General features: G+C 46.5%; 1 protein-coding gene across 13 annotated transcripts in view; it reads right to left on the bottom strand.

Annotated features, from left to right (window-relative positions):
- PDZD2 (PDZ domain containing 2) overlaps positions 1 to 23,981 on the bottom strand; it is a 480,351-nt gene that overhangs the window by 93,253 nt on the left and 363,117 nt on the right. For 6 of the 13 annotated variants that reach the window (XR_012413605.1, XR_012413604.1, XM_073993248.1 and 3 more), the window contains 3 exons: positions 20,755 to 20,897; positions 15,546 to 15,678; positions 6,396 to 6,548 (listed from right to left, as the gene is read on the bottom strand). Coding sequence is in view for 11 of the 13 variants with exons in the window: in XM_073993248.1 (XP_073849349.1) it covers positions 6,396 to 6,548; positions 15,546 to 15,678; positions 20,755 to 20,897 (429 nt within the window). In the remaining 2 variants the exon portion in view is untranslated. The remainder of the gene's footprint in view (positions 1 to 6,395; positions 6,549 to 15,545; positions 15,679 to 20,754; positions 20,898 to 23,981) is intronic. The other 7 variants (XM_073993249.1, XM_073993251.1, XM_073993252.1 and 4 more) reach the window with 2 other exon arrangements.

Below are 23,981 nucleotides of genomic sequence, written 5' to 3'. Positions count from 1 at the left end.
CCTCTCCTTTCTTTCCATGGGCCTCATATCTACACTCGAGGGTACTGGCTTTCAGGTTCCCATACCCCTGGCAGTTCCACCAATAAAGAATCAAACACCCCTATCAGACTCACAGAATCGGAAGGTCCTGCTTTGCTCTTCTTTCCTTGTAAGAAACAGGTCCTTTACTCCTTCTAAAACCTGAATCATCCAAAAGTTCTCCAAGATTTTTCCAAACTTGTGATTCCAAAAATGTTAGAACTGATTCGCTTGATGGAAAAGGAAGCCGGATACGGGTCTCCTGATTGATGTGCTAAACAAACTCTTCCGAGCTGAGCTTTACAATTGCAGATTTGGCAAAGACAACCATTACTTCCATTTTTTTCTTTGTTAAAAATATAAAAAGGGAGACAGGCTCCAATCACTTAATAAGTATCACCCATTTCACATCCTATTATACTGAAACTCTTCCTCTTCTTTTCATTAAAGAGAACTTAAAAAAAAAACTTTAAAAAAAGTTTCTCAGAAGGCTAGAACATAAGATTCTTCTTAAAAATCTCTTTTCTTTTTTTTTTTTTTTTTTTGAGACGGAGTCTCGCTATGTCGCCCAGGGTGGAGTGCAGTGGCCGGATCTCAGCTCACTGCAAGCTCCGCCTCCCGGGTTTTTATGCCCTTCTCCTGCCTCAGCCTCCCGAGTAGCCAGGACTACAGGCGCCCACCACCTCGCCCGGCTAGTTTTTTGTATTTTTTTAGTAGAGACGGGGTTTCACCGTGTTAGCCAGGATGGTCTCGAACTCCTGACCTCATGATCCGCCCGTCTCGGCCTCCCAAAGTGCTGGGATTACAGGCTTGAGCCACCGCGCCCGGCCCGAAAAATCTCTTTTCTTTTCCAAAGAAATTACACTTAAGAAAGAACACATACTTTTTTTGAACAGCCAATAATCACAATGCATGTGCCACTCATTTTATTGGAGACCTTAAACATTTAAGTGACATGCCAGATTCTCATTTAAAATATTGTCACTGTGCATGGCCAGGTGAGGTGGCTCACTTCTGTAATCCCAGCTATTTGGGAGGCCAAGGTGGGAGGATTGCTTGAGGCTAGGAGTTTGAAACCAGGCTGGGCAACATAGCAACGTCCCATCCCTACAAAAAACGTACTTAAAAAATTAGCAGGACGTGGTGGCGTGCACCTGTACTCCCAGCTATTCAGGAGGCTGAGGTGGGAGGATTGCTTGAGCCCAGGAGTTTGAGGTTACAGTGAGCTATGATCACATCACTGCACTTCAGCCTGGGTACTGACAGAGCAAGATCCTTTCTCTAGAAAAAAAGAAATTGTCGGGCCAGGTGCAGTGGCTACCGACTGTAATCCCAGCACTTTGGGAGGCTGAGGTGGGCAGATCACCTGAGGTCAGGAGTTCGAGACCAGCCTGGCCAACATGGTGAAACCCCATCTCTACTAAAAATATAAAAATTAGCCGGGCGTGGTGGTGGGTGCCTGTAGTCCAGCTACTTGGGAGGCTGAGGCAGGAGAACTGCTTGAACCCAGGAGGTGAAGGTTGCAGTGAGCCGAGATTGCACCACTGCACTCCAGCCTGAGCGACAGAGCAAGACTCCATCTTAAAAAAAGAAAAGAAAAGAAAAGAAAGAGATCGAGACCATCCTGGCCAACATGGTGAAACCCCATCTCTACTAAAAATACTAAAATTAGCTGGGCATGGTGGCGCATCCCTGTAGTCCCAGCTACTCAGGAGACTGAGGCAGAAAAATCACTTAAACCCGGGAAGTGGAGGTTGCAGTAAGCCAAGATTGTGCCACTGCACTCCAGCCTGGCGACAGAGTGAGACTCCATCTCAAAAAAAAAAAAAAAGAAAGAAAGAAAAGAAAAAGAAAAAGAAAAAAGAAATTGTCATTGCAGAGCAGAAAATGGAGAGACTCAGGGAAGAACAGCCAATCAGGTAGAACAGGGCCACGGGTAGCGTGGGGGAAGGGCCAGACTTTGATATTTCTGAGACCAAACTGGCAGTCTTTAATCTTGGATGTGGTGGTGGTGACAGTGGGGGTGAATGGCAGATAGTGAGCCCTGTCACTGAAGCCAGACCCCACTGAGATGATTGACAATTATGCAAATTATTGTTGGGTTTCGCCATCCTGTTCCCATTCTCTCTTTCACTGGCTTCTACTCCTCAAACTTGATATTCACCATATGGTTTTATTCTAAGCATGGATGGAGCTTTCGGAGAGGAAAATCTCATTGCTCTTTATTGCAGCCATTAAAAATAAATCGTAAGGGGATGCATGGCAGATCCTCAGCATTTGTATTACATTTGCTCAGCTTAAGTGCTCGGAACACATCACGACATACAGGTGCAAAAACAGTCCATGTCTGGCTAGAATTTGGCAGCAGGTTTAATCATCATCATCTGTGAAATAAAAGGCTTTTTGTAACTCAGTTGATTAACACAGAACCACATTTCTTTAAGTGGTCCGTTCATTTTTAAAAATGCTGAAATGAAGAATCATGGCTTGTGAACATGTAACTAAAAAAGAAAGAACGTTTTTTCAGTAGTTCAGCACTTTTAAAAGGCACAGCAGGGCTGACCCTGGTAGACTGTGAAGCCTGGAAAATGTCCTCTCCCAGCTGCCCACACTTCCTGCCCCCTGCAGGGCTCTGTCTCAGGCCTGGTTCCCCTGGGCTGAAGCGAGAGCTCAAGAGATGGCTGAGAAATGATGGGTGTTGAGGCTTCGGTGATGGCCAGGCATGACGGCTGTTCCACCTCCTCTGTGAGTGCCTTGTGACGGGGTGAGGGGAGCGGAAGGGGAGGGAGGTGGAGGTGGTGTCCTGTCTGGTGCACAAGGAAGAAAGAACTGTCAAAGTAAGATCAGTGCTGGTTTCTCCATCGAAGATAATGGGTTTAGGATCAGTGTATTAAGAGCTTCTGGTGACATGACAGAGAAACCCAGAAATAGAGCCAGGACAACAGGTACACTGGTGGCGAAATACTGCCGAGAGGCTTAGCTTCCCCTTAAAGGCAACACAGAGCTTCCCAAATCCAGTGTTATGACAAAATGCATTGAAATTCCCTTGAAAAAACTACAGTAATAAACTCAAAAAACAATGTGTGATTAATTGGCAAACTTTATTCTAAAGATAATGTTTTTGGTGATGGTGGGAACTGGCCTATGCTACAAGTGTAAATTACTATAATCTCTCTAGAAAAAAACCTTTGACTACGCAATTTTACTGCTATAAGCCATGTAAGGAAATGTGTAAAAAAAAAAAAACAAAAAACACAGAGATATAGAAGCAAAGATGTTCTATACGAAATTACATTTTCAAAAAATTTGAATATAAAATGTGAAGTACATTGGTGAAACAGATTATGGCACTTTTATGTTAAGGAATATTAGCCATTATAAATCATATTTCAGAAGACCCTTTAATAACATAGGGATACGTTCATGATTATGTCATTAAGACCATAGCAAGTTTCATAAGTACGTTAATATAAGGTCAATTAAAAATACAAATGTGCGGCCGGGCTCGGTGGCTCAAGCCTGTAATCCCAGCACTTTGGGAGGCCGAGAGGGCGGATCACGAGGTCAGGAGATTGAGACCATCCTGGCTAACACGGTGAAACCCCGTCTCTACTAAAAAATACAAAAAAACTAGCCAGGCGAGGTGGCGGGCGCCTGTAGTCCCAGCTACTCGGGAGGCTGAGCCAGGAGAATGGCGTAAAACTGGGAGGCGGAGCTTGCAGTGAGCTGAGATCGGGCCACTGCACTCCAGCCTGGGCGACAGAGCGAGACTCTGCCTCAAAAAAAAAAAAAACAAAAAACAAAAAAAAACAAATGTGCTTAACGAAAAAAATTAGAAAGCCACAGCAAAATGTTATAGATGGCTATCTTTGAATATAGGATTGTTGGTGATTTATTCTGTCTTTAGGATTTTTTGGGTTTTTTTTGGTTAAAAACATTTACATAGTAAAACATTACTTTTATACTCAGAAAAATGCATATAAATTATGCATAATAATTTAAATTATATGTAGTCGTCAGAATTATAATACATTTAAACTGTAAGCTTAAATAATAATTTAAATAAAAATACATTATTTAACATGTAATATTTAAAATATATGTGATAGGTCATTTATTAGAGCTTCATATACTAGTATTTAGCATACGAAGTTCCCAATTAAATAATTCCTTGCAGTTTTTTTGCAAAAGAGTATGACTTAAGAAATTTTTGGGGGCCAGGTGCAGTGGCTCATGCCTGTAATCCTAGCACTTTGGGAGGCCGAGGCAGGTGGATTGCCTGAGCTCAGGAGTTCGAGACCAGCCTGGGCAACTCGGTGAAACCCAGTTTCTACTAATGAAAATACAAAAAATTAGCCAAGCGCGGTGGCGTGCGTCTGTAGTCCCAGCTACTCGGGAGGCTGAGGCAGGAGAATTGCTAGAACCCGGGAGGTGGAGCTTTCAGTGAGCCGAGATCGCACCACTGCACTACAGTCTGGGTGACAGAGTAAGACTCCATCTCTAAAAAATAAAATAAAATAAAAAAATGTGTGTGCTTGTAAACTCTCTACAAAGAGCTGTCCGTCAGTGGCTTGGAGGCTGAGCAGAGGGGGTGCAGATGTGCTGCAGGGCTGTCCTCGCCGCAGACCCGGGACTGACTCAGCTTTCCACTGAAAGCTGGCTGAGATGTCTCCAGGCACAACTGCTGAGCAATGAGATCCTGCCCAGCAGGGATGAGCCCTCCAGACAGTGGGAACAGGAGGGGACAAGAGCAATGAGGAACCCCCTGGGCGAGAGAGCTGCTAGTGAAGGATATACAGTAAGAAAAGGTCGGAATGCTGGAGCCGTGCTGGAGCTGAAGTCTGCTGTTGCACCACCACATTATTTCCCTTCTTGTACCATGGAAAACAAGGAGCAGAGGGTAACTGCAGTGCCAGCACAGAGCACAGGGAGCCCCTACACTGCCATCCTTCAGAAAACGGTTATAATAAATCTAAAAGCTTATGTTTATGATGTGAATGGTACACCCTTACAAGTGATACCTTTGTGCAGTCCACAACCTACACAACCATGCTTGGTAGCCCTAGGTTTCCAGGAACAAAAAGGAAGACAAAGAGCAACCTTTCCCCATTTAAATGTAGCTTTGTGGTAAATGAGATGCGTTTTTCATCTTCTGAGGCCTTACTGTAAGCAAAGCTGATTTTCCAGTGCTTACCTATGCTGCCTAGGTTCAGGGGAGTAGGAAGGAGGAAGGGGCTCCAAGGGGCAGAGAGAGGGCGTCCACCCACCCCACAGCTGTTTAGATGGGGAACAAGGGCTAATAAGAGTTCACACGAAAAATGACACATCTTTCAGATTTGGGACACAAAGAAGATATCACAGAGTCTTATATTACTATTTTTTGAGACAGGGTCTTGTTCTGTAGCCCAGATTGGAGAGCAGTGGCATGATCATAGCTCACTGCAGGCTTGACCTCTCGGGCTCAAGTGATCCTCTTGCCTCAGCCTCCTGAGTAACTGGGACTATAGGCACGCCCACCACACCTGGCTAATTTTTTTTTTTTTTTTGTATTTTTTGTAAAGATGGGGTCGTCATGTTGGCCAGGCTGGTCTCAGACTCCTGAGCTCAAGCAGTCCACCCACCTTGGCCTCCCAAGGTTTTGGGATTACAGGCATGAGCCACAGCACCTGGCCTTTTGGGGTTATTTTAACATTCCACTTTGAACCAGAAATCTCTCCATCCAAGTTTAAATTCACTAATAGTAGTTGTCAAACACACTAGCAAGGCATAGCAGCAAAATCACTGTATATATTATAAATCATTCTGGAAATTAATATATGCACTGAACTCAATATCCAGTTGCTTTCTCTTTTTTTTTTTTTTTTTGAGATGGAGTCACGCTCTGTAGCTCAGGCTTGAGTGCAGTGACAAGATCTCGGCTCACTGCAACGTCTGCCTCCTGGGCTCAGACGAATCTCTTGCCTCAGCCTCCTAAGTAGCTGGAATTACAGGCATGCACCACCATGCCCCGCTAATTTTTGTATTTTTAGTAGAGACTAGGTTTCATCATGTTGGCCAGGCTGGTCTTGAACTCCTGACCTCAGGTGATCCACCTGCCTCACCCTCCCAAAGTGCTGGCATTACAGGTGTGAGCCACCGTGCCCGGCCTCCTGGGTTGCTTATCTTGTTTACCATTTCATGTTTTTCCTTAAAGGAAAAATATCGCCCTCACAGATTATTCTCAGAGATTCTGAGAAAAACACAGAAAGAATGCACTACGGTCTTTTCCCATCATGGTCTCTATCATACTATCTCAAGCATTTATCCCCTAGTCCTGGCGCCCAGGACTTAAGAAAAACATAATTCCAACAGAAAGCCAGGAGCACAGAGCCACTTACTGCTCTCTGGACAGAAGAGCCGGTTCCGTCGTCCTCCTCCCCGTCTGCCTCCTGGTCTTCGTTATCAGTCCAGGAGGACACGTCTTCTACCGAGCTGGTCAGATCCGGCAAGCTCTTAGATGTTAACCTGAGGAGGTCCTCCGCAGAGTTTTCCTATGGGGACACAATTAAAGGCCCATCCATGAACCACTCCCCAGAACCAAGCAGTTCTTGAAGGCAACCTGGCAGAGTCAGGCTACATGCTCCCAACCCAAAGACCACATGGAGTAAATGTTCTGTCTGCAGGGTTACCTCAAAGGTCAGGGGTGTGGACCCAATTTAAACCCAAACCCATTTTTCCCCCCAGAGAATGTGTGATTCTTAGCTGTTGTTTTTTTTGTTTTCTTTTTTTTCTTTTTGAGATAGTCTTGCTCTGTTGCCAAGGCTGGAGTGCAATGGCGCGATCTCGGCTCACTGCAACCTCCGCCTCCCAGGTTCAAGTGATTCTCCCGCATCGGCCTCCCAAGTAGGTGGGAATACAGGCATGAGCCACCACACCTGGCATTGTATTTTTAGTAGTGACAGGGTTTCACCATGTTGGCCAGGCTGGTCTCGAACTCCTGACCTCAAGTGATCTACCTGCCTCAGCCTCCCAAAGTGATGGGATTACAGGTGTGAGCCACCACACCCAGCTTTTAGCTCAGTGTTTCTATGGGCAATCCAAGCTCCCTGAATTTAAGATCCCTTTATAAAACAATTATTTTTTTTTAATCGACAAGATCTCGTTCTGTCACCCAGGCTGAGTTCAGTGGTGCAATCACTGCAACCTCAAACCTCTGGGCTCAAGTGGTCCTCCTGTCTCAGCCTCCTGAGTAGCTGAACTACAGGTATGCACCACCATGCCTGGCTAATTAAAAAAAAGTTTTTGTAGAGACGAGGTCTCACTATGTCACCCAGGCTGGTCTCGAACTCCTGGGCTCAAGCCATTCTCCTGCCTTGGCTTCCCAAAGTGCTGGGATTACAGGAGTGAGTCACCACACCTGGCCCAACATCCTCTGCTGGCATCCCCTGGGCTGCTTTCAGGATGCTGTGTAAAGAAGAGGTCAGCATCTTTCTTTTATTTATTTTTTTTTTTTGAGACAGAGTCTCGTTCTGTTGCCGAGGCTGGAGTGCAGTGGCCGGATCTCAGCTCACTGCAAGCTCCGCCTCCCGGGTTCAAGCTATTCTCCTGCCTCAGCCTCCCAAGTAGCTGAGACTACAGGCACACGCCACCATGCCTGGCTAATTTTTGTATTTTTAGTAGAGACGGGGTTTCACTATGTTGGCCAGGCTGGTCTCGAACTCCTGACCTCGTGATCTGCCTGCCTTGGCTTCCCGAAGTGCTGGGATTACAGGTGTGAGCCACCGAGCCTGGCTAGATCAGCATCTTATAGAGCTGCTTCTGTCCCGCTCTCCAAACTCATCCCCCCTTCCCCGACTCTCCCCATCAACCCACTCTGATGCCATACTGCCTTCCAAACCTTTTGGACTCCTCCTTGCCCACTGCCTTTTCCGCCAGCAGCTCCCTCTGCTGGGACCACCCTTCCTTTCACAACTGAGGCCCACGTGGGCAAGGCTTGAACACCTCTCCTTCTGAAAGCCCACCTGGGTCATCTCAGGAGCCACTCCATTTGCCCCTCCTTTCTTCTCTCGTCTTTGACTACTGCTTTCATCCCCTTGCAGTGTGTCTACTAGTCTATCTCCCCTATGTGTCTGAGAATTGCTCCCACCTAACACCATTTCCATTCACTGCTGTGTCCCCAGGCCTAGCCTAGAGCTCACATATTCATGATCTCCTCCCTGCTCCTGTGCTCATTTCCCCAGCATATGCTCATTAGAAAGAGATTCGACTGGCCGGGCACGGTGGCTCATGCCTGTAATCCTAGCACTTTGGGAGGCTGAGGTGGGTGGATCAGGAGGTCAGGAGTTCAAGACCAGCCTGGGCAACATGGTGAAACCCTGTCTCTACTAAAAATACAAAAATTAGCCAGGCGTGATGGGCAGGCACCTATAATCCCAGCTACTTGGGGGACTGAGGCACAAGAATCCCTTGAACCCGGAAGGTGGAGGTTGCAGTGAGCTGAGACTGTGCCTCTACACTCCAGCCTGAGCAACAAGAGAGAAACTCCATCTCAAAAAAAAAAAAAAAGAAACAAAAAGAGATTAGATTGTTGAATCAAAATGTCAGATAAGGTCTTTTCAATGGAGGCAGTCCTTGAACAACTTTTAAAGGTCAACAAAAATACATGGAATCAGACTCCATTTATTTATTAATAATAATTATTATTTTATACAGATGTAGTCTCGCTATGTTGACCAGGCTGGTCTTGAACTCCTGGCCTCAAGCAGTCCTCCCATCTCAGCCTCCCAAAGTGCTGGGATTATAGGCATTAGGGACCGCACAGCCCAGACTCCATTTGGATAAGACTCTGAAGGGGGCATCGCCAACACACAGCCCTTTGACCTTATGTACAGGTAAGGCTAGAGTAGGCTGTAAGATGCAGGTGAGATCAATGAAGGCCTCACTGCAAATGGGGACCACACAGGAGCCAGAGCCTTCCTGGGAAATGCTGCAGCACAGGAGGGCCAGGGACCAGGGAGGGGGCTGGGGCTGCAGAGCGAATCCATGGCTCTAGAAAGAGAGCAAAAAGAGCTACCTGTTCTCTCCTCAGTCCTTCACATCAGCCATTTCCACAAGGAAGAAAACACACAGAAAGTCTTAATCATATTTAATCACATGGCTTGAGGGTTGACAGAAAAGAGGACAAAAAATAAATGAATGAAACCCATCTTAAACAATGGATGTTACTAAATATTAGCAAGCTGGCACCTAGTGACAGTGATGTTTGTTGTTAGTTTCATGTTGGTTCCACCTTCAAAGTACCTGAAGATAATTCATTTTGGATCAGTAATTGTGAATACTATATTGTTAGGCCTTATCTAAGGGAAGGGAAAAAAAAGCGAGTTCAGTCCTCTTCTGTGATGTCAATTCTGCTTCTGCTAGATTAACCAAAAATAGTTTTTTGTTTTTTTGTTTTTTTTTTAAATCCCAACTGACAAGTAAAGGCATAGCAGCTACAGGACAGACTACTCTGCGGCCATTAAAAATGGTGCTGAGGCTGGGTGTGGTGGCTCATACCTGTAATCCCAGCTCTTTGGGAGGCTGTGGCAGGTGGATCAGTTGAGGCCAAGAGTTCAAGACCAGCCTGGTACTAAAAATACAAAAATTAGATGCAGTGGCACGTGCCTATAGTCCCAGCTACTCAGGAGGCTAAGGCAGAAGAATAGCTTGCACCTAGGAGGCAGAGGTTGCAGTGAGCCAAGATTGTACCACCGCACTCCAGCCTGGGTGACAGAACGAGACTGTCTCAGAAACAAACAAAAAAACGTGCTGGGCCCGGCAGTGGCTCATTCCTGTAATCCCAGTACCTTGGGAGGCCTAGGTAGGCAGATTGCTTGAGGGCGGAGTTTGAGATCAGCCTGAGCAACACAGAGAGAGACAGCCTCTACAAAAAATTGTTTAAATCCATCTCAAACAAACAGTAACCATGTAGGGTGGCACATGTCTACAGTCCCAGTTACTTGGAAGGCTAAGATGGAAGGATCACTTGAACCCCAGGGTTCCAGGTTGCAGTGAGCTATGACTGCACCACTCAATTCTAGCCTGGGCAAAAAATGCAAGTCCCTGTCTCAAAAAAAAAAAAAAATTTGTACTTCCTAATGTGGATTCTTACAGCATGCTGTGAAAAAGCAGGTTAAAGTAATATGTAATAACTATGATATTAATAATGTATGTAATAAGCTAAAGGTAATAAAATGTGATAACCATAAGGCAAACATTTCTCCAGTTCCTGCTATAACCAGCTACACTGCTCAGGGCCCTTGATATCTCTCTTTTATTTTTTTTTTTGAAACAGAGTCTCACTCTGTCATCCAGGCTGGAGTGCAGTGACACGATCTCAGCTCACTGCATCCTCTGCCTCCTGGGTTCAAGCGATTCTCCTGCCTCAGCCTCCCTAGTAGCTGGCATTACAGGTGCACACCACCATGCCTGGCTAATTTTTGTGTTTTTAGTACAGACGGGGTTTCACCATGTTGGCCAGGCTGGTCTCGAACTCCCGACCTCAAGAGATCCGCCCACCTTGGCCTCCCAAATTGGTAGGATTACAGGCATGAGCCACTGCGCCCACTCCCTTGATATCTCATTTAATCCTCCTAACATCATCCTCATGAGGTAGTTACTGGTTCTCACTATACAGGGAAGAAAACGGAGAATTAGGTGAGGTAACACCTTGGCCAGGACACGCAGCTTTTAAAGGGCTGTGCTCGATTTAAGTCCAGGCAGGACTGCCTCCAGGGTATATGATGTTTCCTTGTATTTGACTCTGTTTTACAGAAAATGTGTATGTACATGTTACACACACATACACATGTTCCCAGCTGGAAGGACACTCCAGTTAATGGATAGTAAGTACTATTGGTAGTATTACGAGAATTTCATCATCGTCTTCTTCTCTGTAATTTTTGGGGTTGTCTACATTTGATACAATACATATATATTACTTGTTAATAAAAACCAAGTGTGAAAAAAGCAAAAAAAGTGAGCAAGAGATCTGTACTGTTATATGTTGCTTCCAGGAATATCAAAACTAACTTATATATTCTGAGTTTATTCAGTCAATAAAAACGTCCTAAGCTCCTACTCCTATAAGCAAACAATCTATTTGTGTGAAAACATGAGCCATCCTCTCCACAAGAAAGTAACTGCTGTATTTCCAAAACAATGCCTTAAAGCTTTGCAACAAGGTGACCATTATCCATAACAATAGTTGACATTTTAGTTATTCTTTATATTCAGCAAATCAAAAGCTCTCCCCTCCCTCTTCAAGTGTGAAGACAGCAAGGAAGCTTGTGGATGACTTGCTCTTGTTGGATAAAGAAGAGAAACATGTCAGAGGCTCCTGAAGGCTGACATCTTTTTTTTTTTCTATGTGGATGAGGACCTTGGATGGTGGAGATGAAGTTTAGGAGCAGCAGGCAGCTGCTGTAGCAGTTTATTGCCTAATTGTAAAACGGAGTGTATCGGAAGAAGAGAAAGGCCTCACTCCTCTGAGTCCGGGTCAGTTTTAGGACCACAGCTTGGTGAAGATACCCAAGGGTCAATGGATTGACAACTTGGATAGACACCCATTCTTTGGCTCTGGAATGCCACTCAGCCCCATGAGGACGCAAGCAAGTGTCCCTAAAAGTCAAAGCCTCTAGCAGGAATGCATTATCTTTTTCTTATACCATTGGCTCTAGTTTCCTTTATATTTTATTTACATAAAAGCAGCTTGGTGCATGAGAAACCGTACGAACTCTGAAGTCTGGTGGACTCAGGCTAAAACCCGATTCTGTGACCTCAGGTCAAGGTAATTAACCACTGGGATTGGTTTGCTTTTGTTTTTTGAGACACGGTCTTGCTCTGTCACCCAGGCTGGAGTGTAGTGGCACGGCCATGGCTCACTGCAGCCTTGACCTCCTAAGCTCAAGCAATCTTCTTGCCTCAGCCTCCCAAGTAGCATGGACTACAGGTGTGTGCTGACCATGCATGGCTAATTTTTTATTTTTATTTTTATTTTTTGTAGAGAAGAGGTCTCACTATTTTGCCCAGGCTGGTTTTAAACTCCTAGGCTCAAGCAATTCTCCTCAGCCTCCCAAAGTGCTGGGATTACAGGCATGAGCCACCATGCCCAGTCCAACCACTTGGAACTTAATACCATTCACTGAATAAAAAGAACTAAAAGCACCTGGCACCCTGTGTACATGTAGCATGCTTTCTTCCTTTAAGTCACATACATGGCACCTGGCACATGTAGCGTGCTTTCTTCCTTTAAGTCACATACATGGCACCTGGTACATGTAGCATGCTTTCTTCCTTTAAGTCACATACATGGCACCTGGTACATGTAGCATGCTTTCTTCCTTTAAGTCACATACATGGCACCTGGTACATGTAGCGTGCTTTCTTCCTTTAAGTCACATACATGGCACCTGGTACATGTAGCATGCTTTCTTCCTTTAAGTCACGTACATGGCACCTGGTACTACACGTAGCGTGCTTTCTTCCTTTAAGTCGGTGTGTCTCACAGGGAGCAGGTATCATTGAGGAACCAGTTTTCAAAGCCCCTTCATTATTTGCTTTACCCATGAGTGGCCCGCCACCTTTTTTTAAATCTTCTGTTTTGTGTTTGTGGACAATGGCTTGACAAAGAAAAGCCATCCCCTTCCCCATTTTCCAAACTAGCAGGAGAGGCTGCATGTGGTTGCTCATGCCTGCAATCCCAGCACTTTGGGAGGCCAAGGCAGGTGGATCACCTGAGGTCAGGAGTTCAAGACCAGCCTGGCCAACATAGCAAAACCCTGTCTCTACTAAAAATACGAAAATTAGCCAGGCATGGTGATGGACACCTGTAATCCCAGCTACTTGGGAGGCTGAGGCAGAAGACTCGCTTGAACTCGGGAGGCAGAGGTTGCAATAAGCCGAGATCATATCATTGCACTCCAGTCTGGGCAACAGGAGTGAGACCCTGTCTCAAAAACAAAAACAAAAGCAAAACAAAAATGAAAACAAAAAAACGAACAAGAGAAGGAAGTCAGCACAAGAAATGCAGGTTTAGTAGTACATGGTAGAATGCTCATGCAGAGACCCATGTTCTTCAGCACACGATTTTGAGGAGGTGGGCTGCACAAATGAAACACGCTTTCTCTGCAGACATATGCCTCTGTGTGTGTGTGTGGTGTGTGTGTGGTGTGTGTGTCTGTGGTGTGTGTGTGGTGTGTGTGTGTGTGGGGTGTGTGTGTGTGTTTATAAGACCCAAAGATGCTTTCAGGCTCCCACTTCATCTGGCAAAATGAGGAACTTGTTTCTCCTTCTCTTGCAGCATTTCCCTCCTTGTGGAATTCACCAGCTGACAGAGAGAATCCCGGGTTTGTTCTGCTGCCCCATTTCCAGCGCGGGGCTACAGACAGCCCACAGGCAGACGCTCTGAGTGAAGACATGCAGGGAGCACAATAGACTCAAGAGAAGGCCCCAAGGTGTCCCTTGGTATCTCTGGAAAGGGAGAAAAGGACCTATGAATGGACAGTGGTCTCAACGCCTACCTCCAGGGTCTCAGATGCCCCCTCTTCCTGCCAGGTCTTCACCAGAGCTCTGTAGATAGATTGTCTTTGGAAGTCTGAGAGTCTAGGTCAAGGGTTTGGGGTAAAAGGTGTAAAGAAAGGAAAGCAGATTTTTTGGACAGCCCAAAATGTTCTTCTAATCTATTTGTTCAATACTCTGAAAATCAGCAATCGATCTTGCAATTTAAGTGGGAAAATATAAAGAGACCTATGATGCCAGGTTTGAAAGAACAACAGAGATAATGGAAAAAGGATTCCCCATATTAGCGAGAGCGTCATGCTGCACAGGGCTAAGAGGGTGTGGCCTCATCCCGTCCTTCCTGGCTGGAATTGGAATAAAGCCTCATGGCTCCACTTCACCACCTCCTCAGCCACATAGACTCTGCTCTAGTCTCATCACCAGCACATCGGCCCACAGCTCAGACACACCGGAGGTCACCGCCTCCTCTTTCTCACCAGGCCACATAGACTCTGCCCTAGTCTCATCAACAGCACATCGGCCCACAGCTCAGACACACCAGAGGTCAACGCCTCCTCTTTCTCACCACAGTTGTGAAGTCCTGCAGACTTTAGCCAGTGCTTTAAGGAGATGCTGGGGCCCAGAACTGGACACTATATTAATGCACTCTAGGGTGGGGGTAAAAGAAACTCTGGCCTGCCTGGGGCCTCAGGACCTGTGGAGGACCCATGGAGAAGAGGTGGCAGGGAGACAGGGGACAGACACTGGGCTGGGCATTAGGGCCTGGGTCCTGGAGCTGCTGATGGCATTGTGGCCTCTGCAAGACGGTAGCGGCCATGGAAGCTCTGCCTCACCGTCTTCATGTGTAAATTGGCTGGGCAAACAGGATTCACAATGCTTCCTCCAGCTCCAACACTCAGAGGCCACAAGTGACAGCAGAAGCCACGGGCTGCCCTCGGCGGCCCCTGAGCCTGTCTTCCCTTTCCAGCTGCCAGGCTTCCAAGTCTCCTCTCCAGCTCCTCCTGGAAGAGCCGCCAGTCTCTCCACATTGTCCTTCCTTCCATCTACCATTTTCTTTCTTTCCTTTCCATCTGTTCTTTCCTTTCCATCCCCTAACACTGCAGCCTCCAACCTTTTTTGGCACCAGGGACCAGTTTCATGGAAGACAATTTTTCCAAGGATGGTAGGGGCGAGGGGGATGGTTTTGGGATTAAACTGTCCCACTTCACATGATCATGCATTAGATTCTCATAAGGAGTGTGCAACCTAGATCCGTTGCGTGAGCAGTTCACAATAGGGCTTGCGCTCCTATGAGGATCCAGTGCCGCTGCTGATCTGACAGGAGGCGGAGCTCTCAGGAGGTAATGCTCACTCACAGGCTGCTCATCTACTGCTGCATAGCCCAACTCCTAACAGGCCATAGACCAGTGCCCATCCACAGCCCAGGGGTTGGGAACACCTGCCCTAACATATACATACAAAAACTCTTAAAGGGCCAGGCATGGTGGCGCACGCCTATAATCCCAGCGCTTTGGGAGGCTGAGGTGGGTGGATCACCTGAGGTCAGTAGTTTGAGACCAGCCTGACCAACATGGAGAAACACCGTCTCTACTAAAAATACAAAATTTGCCGGGTGTGATGGCATGCGGCTATAATCCCAGCCACTTGGGAGGCTGAGGCAGGAGAATTGCTTGAACCTGAGAGGTAGAGGTTGCGGTGAGCCGCGATCACGCCATTGCACTCCAGACTAGGCAACAAGAGTGAAACTCCATCTCAAACAAAAACAAAAACAAAAACAAAAACTTCTTAAGGAAAGCCAAATAACTAACTGCCCTTCAGCTAAGGGAATCCACATAGCGTTGCCCTGTGGAAGCAAGGCTTTTTCAATGGCCCAAGGTAAACATATAAGTGCACACGTGTGTGTTTGTGTGTGTGTGTGGCATGGGAGGTATGGCTCAACCCCAACTCACCACTGCCACCATTACGAGGACCAAAAAATAAACACGACCTACCTTGCTGGCCACCACCAGCTGCACCATTCCCGTGGCGGAGCGAAGAATGGCCACTGCTTCCTCGTGGGAGAGCCCGACCAGTAAATGACCATTGATTACCAGCAGCTCATCTCCTAAGGACAGCCTGCCATCCCTGAGGAAAGGGAGATGGGAAAAAAATCCCTTGTCAAGACATTCTGGGCCTGAGAAGGGCCACTTTCTGGAGCTAGGGAGGGTGGTGAGGAGGGACAGTTAAGATTGGGCTAAAGAGGACACTGTGATGGCCAGAGGCAGTTGGGGATGCGACTGCTTTATTCGTGGTGCCTAGATTCCCATCAGAGGATTCCCTCCATGATTTCAGGCAGTGGCTCAGTAATATGCACATTAAGGTCACCAGCCTATCTGGCATCAATGTCAGTGAAACTCCCATCCAGGTGGAGATGGTGATAGAGGAACCAAGACCCCAAGGTTTGAGGAGAGTTGAGTCATTCTTTTCTTAATCCTCCCCGCCATCCTGCCCTGATGACCGAGTCACTGAGCTGAGCTCAGAAAGAGCAGAGATATCCTAAGCCCACCTGCATTCCTTTCCTAACGCACTGCCCTCCTCCCTTCCCAGGTGACGTGAACCTGACCAGATGTCCTCTGGGGCACCTGTGATTCACACTACACTACATGGGTCTGTATCTCCCAACGGGGCACCTGGGATTCACACTACACTACATGGGTCTGTATCTCCCAACAGGGGCACCTGTGATTCACACTACACTACATGGGTCTCTATCTCCCAACAGAGTTACAGGTCCCTGAGGGAAAAGTCTCTCACTCTCAGCACCTTGTTCTTTTTCTTCTTTTTTGTTTTTTTAAGTATGTTTGTGTGTGTGTGTGTGTTTGTTTTTGAGACAGAGTCTTGCTCTGTCATCCAGGCTGGAGTGGAGTGGCACCATCCTGGCTCACTGCAGCCTGGAATTCGTGGGTTTAAGTGATCCTCCTGCCTCAGTCTCCTGAGTAGCTGGGATTACAAGTGTGTGCCACCAGGCCCGGCTTCAGCTCCTTTTTCATCCTTGAGTCTCTCCAGCCAAGCCTCATATGCAGAAGGACGAATAAAAAGAAAGAAAAGAAAAGAAAGGAAAAGAACAAATAAACTGCCTAAACTGCTGTCGCTGCAGGTATCAGACCTGGGCTACAAACAGGGTGTTTCTTTCCTTTAAATTAAATTATGGCTGACTCTGAGCTTTCTTCCCACTGGGCTGGCAGGAGACTCAGCTGTCACGGGGACTGCCTCCCTTCAGGTGGGTCAGGGCTCGGTGTGGCGCAGTGCCAGAGCACTGGGCAGGCCCCTTGAATCATGGTGAATCAACAGTCCTGTGGATCCCACCAGAGCCTCCAGTGTCTGATCTCCCAGGATCCCAAAGGAGCCAGAGGTGGCTGAATGTGGGACAAGAAAGCTGGTGAGGCAAAGAGACCTTTAGTCTAGGATCCCACTGCACTCACTAGAGCAAGCTTGGCCAACCCATGGCCTGCATGTGGCCCAGGATGACTTTGAACATGGTCCAACACAAATTTGTAAACTTTCTTAAAACATGATGATTTTTTTTGGGTGATTTTTTTAAAGCTCATCAGCTATCGTTTGTGTTAGTGTAGCTTATGTGTAGCCCAAGACAATTCTTCTTCTTCCAATGTGGCCCAGGGAAGCCAAAAGATTGGACTTCCCCGTTCTAAAGGCTCACATCAGCACCCAGCGTGCTGCCATGAAACACACGCACGTCTCCGACACTCCCAGAAGCCCCGTTTCTCTCCAGTCCCCTGGCTTTCTTTCAATGAATCAACTGACGTCTCTTCTTCCATCCTTCCCTTCCCTTCCTTCCTTCAACAGCTTCTTTCTCTCACTTTCTGTCTCCTTCCTCTAGGGCACGTGCCGTTGTCTTTTCTACGAATTTGGGCTTTAACAGAAGACAGGAGACACCAGAGACCTCTGATACTCTCTGTTTCTGTCCTTCAAAAATTCCTGAAGCAGAGAAATGCTACGGGCCCCACTAGTTGTTTGGAATGGTGGGAGATGGGGAATGGGAAAACCAAGAAGAAACAAGCTGGAATCTCAGGAGTTGTGTGGGTGGGCCACTCAGGAGCTGTTTCCTATGGGAGGAGAGGGATTCAGGAATCAAGAACGCAATGGTTCAGACCAGTGTCCTGGGCTTACTTATTCAGAATGCCATCAAGACCATCCCTGTCCCTTGGGAGGCTGGGGTGGATCACGAGGTCAGGAGTTCAAGACCAGCCTGGCCAACATAGTGAAACTCCATCTCTACTAAAAATACAAAAATTAGCTGGGTATGGTGGCAAGTGCCTGTAGTCCCAGCTACTTGGGAGGCGGAGGCAGGAGAATCGCTTAAACCCAGGAGGCGGAGGTTGTGGTGAGCCAAGATCACACCACTGCACTCCAGCCTGGGCAACAGAGTGAGACGCCATCTCCAAAAAAAAAAAAAAGACCATCTCCATCCCTTTTCCTTTTCTTATTTCCCTCTTTCATTTCTTTCATCTCCTGTTATTAACTAAAATGCCCCGCTTGTGAATCATATACCCCAGAGGCTCAAAGAGACAGGCACACAACTCTAGGCTAAGAATGAAAGGAAAATGATGAGACCCAATAGAAATGGCTCAGATGGGAAATAGACAAGAACAGTTCTAAGTTTATCTCTGGGCACAGGAATTTCCTACTTGCCAGCTTGCTAAAGGAAGACTAGAACTTAAGACCTATGATTAATGGGAAACTGTCTATCTGACAGGAGCTCCTCAAAGCATATGTCACTTTGGAAGTTCAATAATGCTCTTTGGAGTAAAAACCACCTAGGGTCTTAATCCTTCAATAATTACCACCACCCAGACAACTAACAATTGCAGTTAATCTTATCTCTACTTTAGTGATTAGCATCCTCTTCCGTAATAAGAGAACTGATGAGCATAAAAGACTTTGCTGGTTTTTGCCCTGGTCCTCTTCTTAAGTTTTCCATTCTTCAGACTATCTATCTCCAGCTCCTTCGACTGTACCTCATGTGACATCCTTCTGCGTCCCCTCCCAAGCCTGGGCAGGCCAATACTGGTCTGGTTTGCCACACCCCTCTTAGAATCAGGGTACCTGAGCTGAACACCAAGTTCCAGACTAGTTTATAAAAGATGATCACCTCGCTCATCAATGAAACTCTCCCTTTATACGCCTACTGTATACTGTGGGCATACAATATACGTACATGCCCCACCAGGCCTTGCCAGTTGTAGACACCCTATGTGCGTGGAAGCAATTAGCTAGCAGTTAAGAGTCAGCCTGACATTTTGGGATAGCTACATCCTTCTTACTCAAAATAAACTGTTTTGCACATGCTCTAGCTAAACACCATTCCTCTTCCTACTTCAGATCATTGTTCAGATTAAAACAAAAGTGTGCCGGGCGCGGTGGCTCACGCCTGTAATCCCAGCACTTTGGGAGGCCAAGGCGGGTGGATCACGAGGTCAGGAAATCGAGACCATCCTGGCTAACATGGTGAAATCCCGTCTCTACTAAAAATACAAAAAACTAGCTGGCCCGTGGTGGACACCTGTAGTCCCAGCTACTCGGGAGGCTGAGGCAGGAGAATGGCGTGAACCCAGGAGGCGGAGCTTGCAGTGAGCAGAGATCACTCCACTGCACTCCAGCGTGGGTGAGAGCGAGACTCCGTCTCAAAAAAAAAAAAAAGTGTTTTTTTTGAGACAAAGTCTCTTGCTCTGTCACCCAGGCTGGAGTGCACTGGCACAGTGATGGCTCAATGCAGCTTCAATCTTCCAGGCTCAAGTGATCCTCCCACCTCAGCCTCCTGAGTAGCTAGGACTACAGGAGTGTCCCAACAAGAGCAGCTAGTTTATTTTATTATTTTAGTTTAGTTTAGTTTATTTATTTTTGAGACGGAGTCTCACTGTGTCGCCCAGGCTGGAGTGCAGTGGTGTGATCTCGGCTCACTGCAAGCTCCACCTCCCGGGTTCACGCCATTCTCCTGCCTCAGCCTCCGGAGTAGCTGGGACTACAGGCGCCCGCGACCGCGCCTGGCTAATTTTTGTATTTTTTTTAGTAGAGACGGGGTTTCACCGTGTTAGCCAGGATGGTCTCAATCTCCTGACCTCGTGATCCGCCCGCCTCGGCCTCCCAACGTGCTAGGATTACAGGCGTGAGCCACCGCGCCCGGCCCATTTTATTTTATTTTTTAATTGAGACAAAGTCTCACTCTGTTGCCCAGGCTGGAGTGCAGTGGTGCGATCTCGGCTCACTGCAACCTCCGAAACCCGGGTTCAACTGATTCTTGTGCCTCAGGCTCCCAAGTACCTGGGACTACAATCACACACCACCACACCTGGCTCATTTCTTTGTAATTTTAGTAGAGACGGGGTTTCATCTGTTGGCCAGGCTGGTCTCGAACTCCTGATCTCAGGTGATCCGCCTCGGCCTCCCAGAGTGCTGGCATTATACGCGCACCCGGCCACTATTTTTTAATTTTTACTTTTTGTAAACACCAGGTCTCACACCATGTTGCCCAGGCTAGTCTTAAAGTCCTGGGTTCAAGCAATCCTCCCGCTTTGGCCTCCCAAAGTGCTGGGATTACAGGTGTGCGCTACCGTACCTGACCTACAAAAGAAGTTTTGAGGTATGAATTGTTTTCAGATCGTAAGGAGAAAAATTCACATTTACTTAATTTTCCTTCCACATCTGTATGGCAGAGATACATATATCTAAGTATGCCTGAAATCCTGATAGACCTGACAAGTGAAGCCCCAGTGCTGTGGGCTTCTGTGGTCAAACGGAAAACCAATCACTTTCCCAGGTCATTAGTCAAGTCTTATAGGAGTTAAGATCTTAGGAATGCGGTGTTCTCCTCAGCAGCATATCCTCAGTAAGCAGCCTCATATCGTCTCAGCACGTTAGGATAGGTAACACTCACTTGAAACTAAAACTGTACTGTAAAGAGATCCAATCTCTCCTTGTTTTAGAAGATCCTGCAGTACCTTCTGCAATTAGCCATTTCCTGTGCTCAGAGGTGTGTTCAATTCGAACCACTCTTGCCTGGTTTCCTTCTGTGCTCCAGCATAATCTTTATGAACTGTAATCACCAGGGCTTTGAACAAGTGGAAGAGGGCCTGCACCAGCGGGGAGGGAGGGGCAAGGACAGGAAGCGGAGGGACGGGGGAGGGGAGAGGGTTATCTAGTCACCTGTGAGCGGCACCTCCTTCCTTCACTTGAGTGACAACGATAGCGTGAGGTGAGCGCTTTGATCCTCGGCCTCCACTAACCTGAATTCCCAGCCCATCCGATTCTTTGAGCAGCTCCATCTTCCATATTCGGCCAACTTCCTCCTTGGAAGAAAAAGTGAGCACACCATGAAGGAGGTTGACAGACACTCGGCATTGACACGGGAGAACGGAGCTGTCACGTCTGGCCGGATATCCATCACTTGTCAACAGATAATCACAGATTATCACAGGAGAAAAGAATTCTGCCGATTGGACCGAAGTCTTTGGCTGGCAGTGCTGTCCAATAGAACTTTCTGTGATCATGGAAATGTTCTATATTTGAGCCATCCGATATGGAGCCACCAGCCACAGGTGGCTATTGCATGCTTGCAATGTGCTAGTGGCAACTGGGGAACTGAATTTGTAACTGAATTGAATTCTAGTTAAATTTCAAGAGCCACCTGTGGCTAATGACTATACTATGGGCAGCACAGCACAGTGATGATTAAATTTCCTGAACAGGCTCCTGTTAAGTGAAGCTGCTTCTGCCTGAAACCTGGATGCCACTGTGCATGTAAACACTGGCTGTTTCTGGGTTCCTCTGACTTCTGCACAGCTACTAATTAATAAAGATGAAAGGAAGGCAAAGCTCAGGTCTTGCTGCCAGGAGACTTCAACTAGTTGGAACCCAGCTCTGCCATTTGTAACTTATGAAAGCCACCTAATGCTTAAAAGTCTCAGTTTCCTTGCCTCTAAATTGGGAATTTAATATTTCCAGGTTTGTTCTTAGAATTAAATATTTGTGCAAATAGGTGGCAGTACAACACCCAGTAAATAAATGTTGATAGGTAACTATATTACTTACATATACACATATGAGCATATTAATGTTAAAAATACCATATTGAGGGCCAGGCACCATGCCTCATGTCTGTAATCCCAGCACTTTGGGAGGCTGAGGCAGGCAGATAACCTGAGGTCAGGAGTTTAAGAGCAGCCTGGCCAACATGGTGAAACCCCGTCTCTATCAAAAATACAACAAATTAGCTGGGCATCATGGCAAGCTCCTGTAATCCCAGCTACTCAGGAGGCTGAGGGAGGAGAATCACTTGAACCTAGGAGATGGAGGTTGCAGTGGGCCGAGATGGTGCTACTGCACTCCAGCCTCGGTGACAAAGCAAGACTCCATCACCAAACAAACAAGCAAGCACACAGAAAAACAAAAAACACCATATTGAATTGAATCTCAAACTTCCTTAAAACACATAAATGAGATATTTAATAGAGAAACCAAAACAAAAAATTAATTGATGAATTTGATACCCACTGCCACAGACTCTGGGCTGCACATTCCCTAAATACATTTAAGAAATGCTTCAACCCCTATACAAATCTTCTTTAAAAAAAAAATTACGCCGGGTGTGGTAGCTCATGCCTATAATCCCAGCACTTTGGGGAGGCTGAGGTGGGCATATCACCAGAGGTCAGGAGTTCAAGACCAGCCTGTCCAACATGGTGAAATCCCATCTCTAAAAAAGATACAAAAAAAATTAGCCGGGCGTGGTGCTGGGCACCTGTAATCCCAGCTACTCAGGAGGCTGAGACAGGAGAATCGCTTGAACCTGGAAGGTGGAGGTGAACCTCCCCCACACACACACAAAAACCCAAAAACAATAAATAAATAAATAAACTAATCAATGTCTCTAAGCCGTCTGATTGCTGATAGCCTTTCTGCCTTGGTTTATCCTCCGTTTGTCTGCTTGCTTCACTCAAGGACACACACATATCCTCACTGCAAAACCGTTGACTCTCCCAAGCCCTTAGCTATTTAGAGAAACGAAAGCAAAACCTTCCAAAGTGATTTACTTTGGGGTCTCACTTCAGACTCACCCCTGTAGTTCTTTTTAGCCTTAGCTATATGGGCCTGGCTCACAAGACATATGAAACAAAAGCCATTTTCATATGAAACAAATGACATATGACATATGAAACAACATAGGAAACAAAAGCCATCTGCTTTTAACATCCATCATGAAAAGTGCAATGGAACCATTAAGGTCCAACATGGACAAAGCCATCAGCCCCCTAGAAATAGGCAACCTGCCTGTTCAAGCTGCTTACAAAGGAGAAAGAATGTGTGGCATTTAGAAAATCTGAAATACACAGTCAGAAACTGAAATGAAACTTCATGCAACAGTAAAAAAACCAGATGTCGAGCAGTCATTGATGTGCAGCAATAGGAATGTCTGGGGAAATTATTAGCAGACAGAGACCTGTTGGATCCCACACTCCTTCGGGTACCGCACCGTTCGGTGGGGTTCTGCTATCCCAGGAACAGACACTGGTGCCAACTATCTCCTCCATCCCCTGACCACAGTCAAATGAAGCCTGTCTGGCCAAATGTAACTTCAGAACTCACTGGCTTACCACAGTAGTTCATGAACTTGTCAACGATCTCTATTTCATCCAATCACCTCATTTTGGACTCTACGGTTTCTGGTTTGCTGCCTCTGACCTCTGGAACACCTTTCCCTTCCCCATTCAGAAACATCTTCCCTGGCCTTCTAAGTCTCTCATTGCTCTACTACTTCCAAAAAGCCACTCTTGAGGATCAGTACAGCCGCCAAGATGGCAACTTTCAACACTTCCAACGGGGCCCTATGGCCTAGCAGATACCACTGAAAAGAACAGAATCAGGGATGTGCTGACTGGATGTTGTCCTGGCTTTCTGGGCCTCCCACGCCAGCATAGGGAACAGCCCTGTGGCTGCCTCACGGCACACGTGAGAGTAGGATGGTGGCTTTTTTTTTTTTTTTCCATGGAAGATATGTTCTGACTGCTGGGGTCTAGAAGATGAGTGTTTCTTCCAGGACAGAAAAGCCGTGGACCTGTTTCCCAAGAGCAACAGGGACCATTCTTAGAGTCCAGAAATAAGAAAATCTATTTGGGTTTTAGCGCAAATTAATAAAAACCTATCCATCCCCCTTACTAATTTACGCCACCATTCTTTTCCCCTTTTCCCCTCCTCCTTGTCAAACAAAACATGTAAGTATGGTTAATGAAGGATGTGACAATACTAGGTACATTCCTTTCTAATTTTTAAATGCTTTTAGAAGTAGGACTTGTGACAAGAAACATGCAAAATGACGTTCATGGGAATAGAATATCAGCCTGAATGTATATATACACTGACCTAAGAGTTCAAGA

The sequence above is a fragment of the Macaca fascicularis genome, chromosome 6 (assembly GCF_037993035.2).
Source record: "Macaca fascicularis isolate 582-1 chromosome 6, T2T-MFA8v1.1".
NCBI classification, from domain to species: Eukaryota; Metazoa; Chordata; class Mammalia; order Primates; family Cercopithecidae; genus Macaca; species Macaca fascicularis.
The sequence above is the reverse complement of the archived record's forward strand: the minus strand, read 5'-3'. Positions and strand labels throughout refer to the sequence as shown.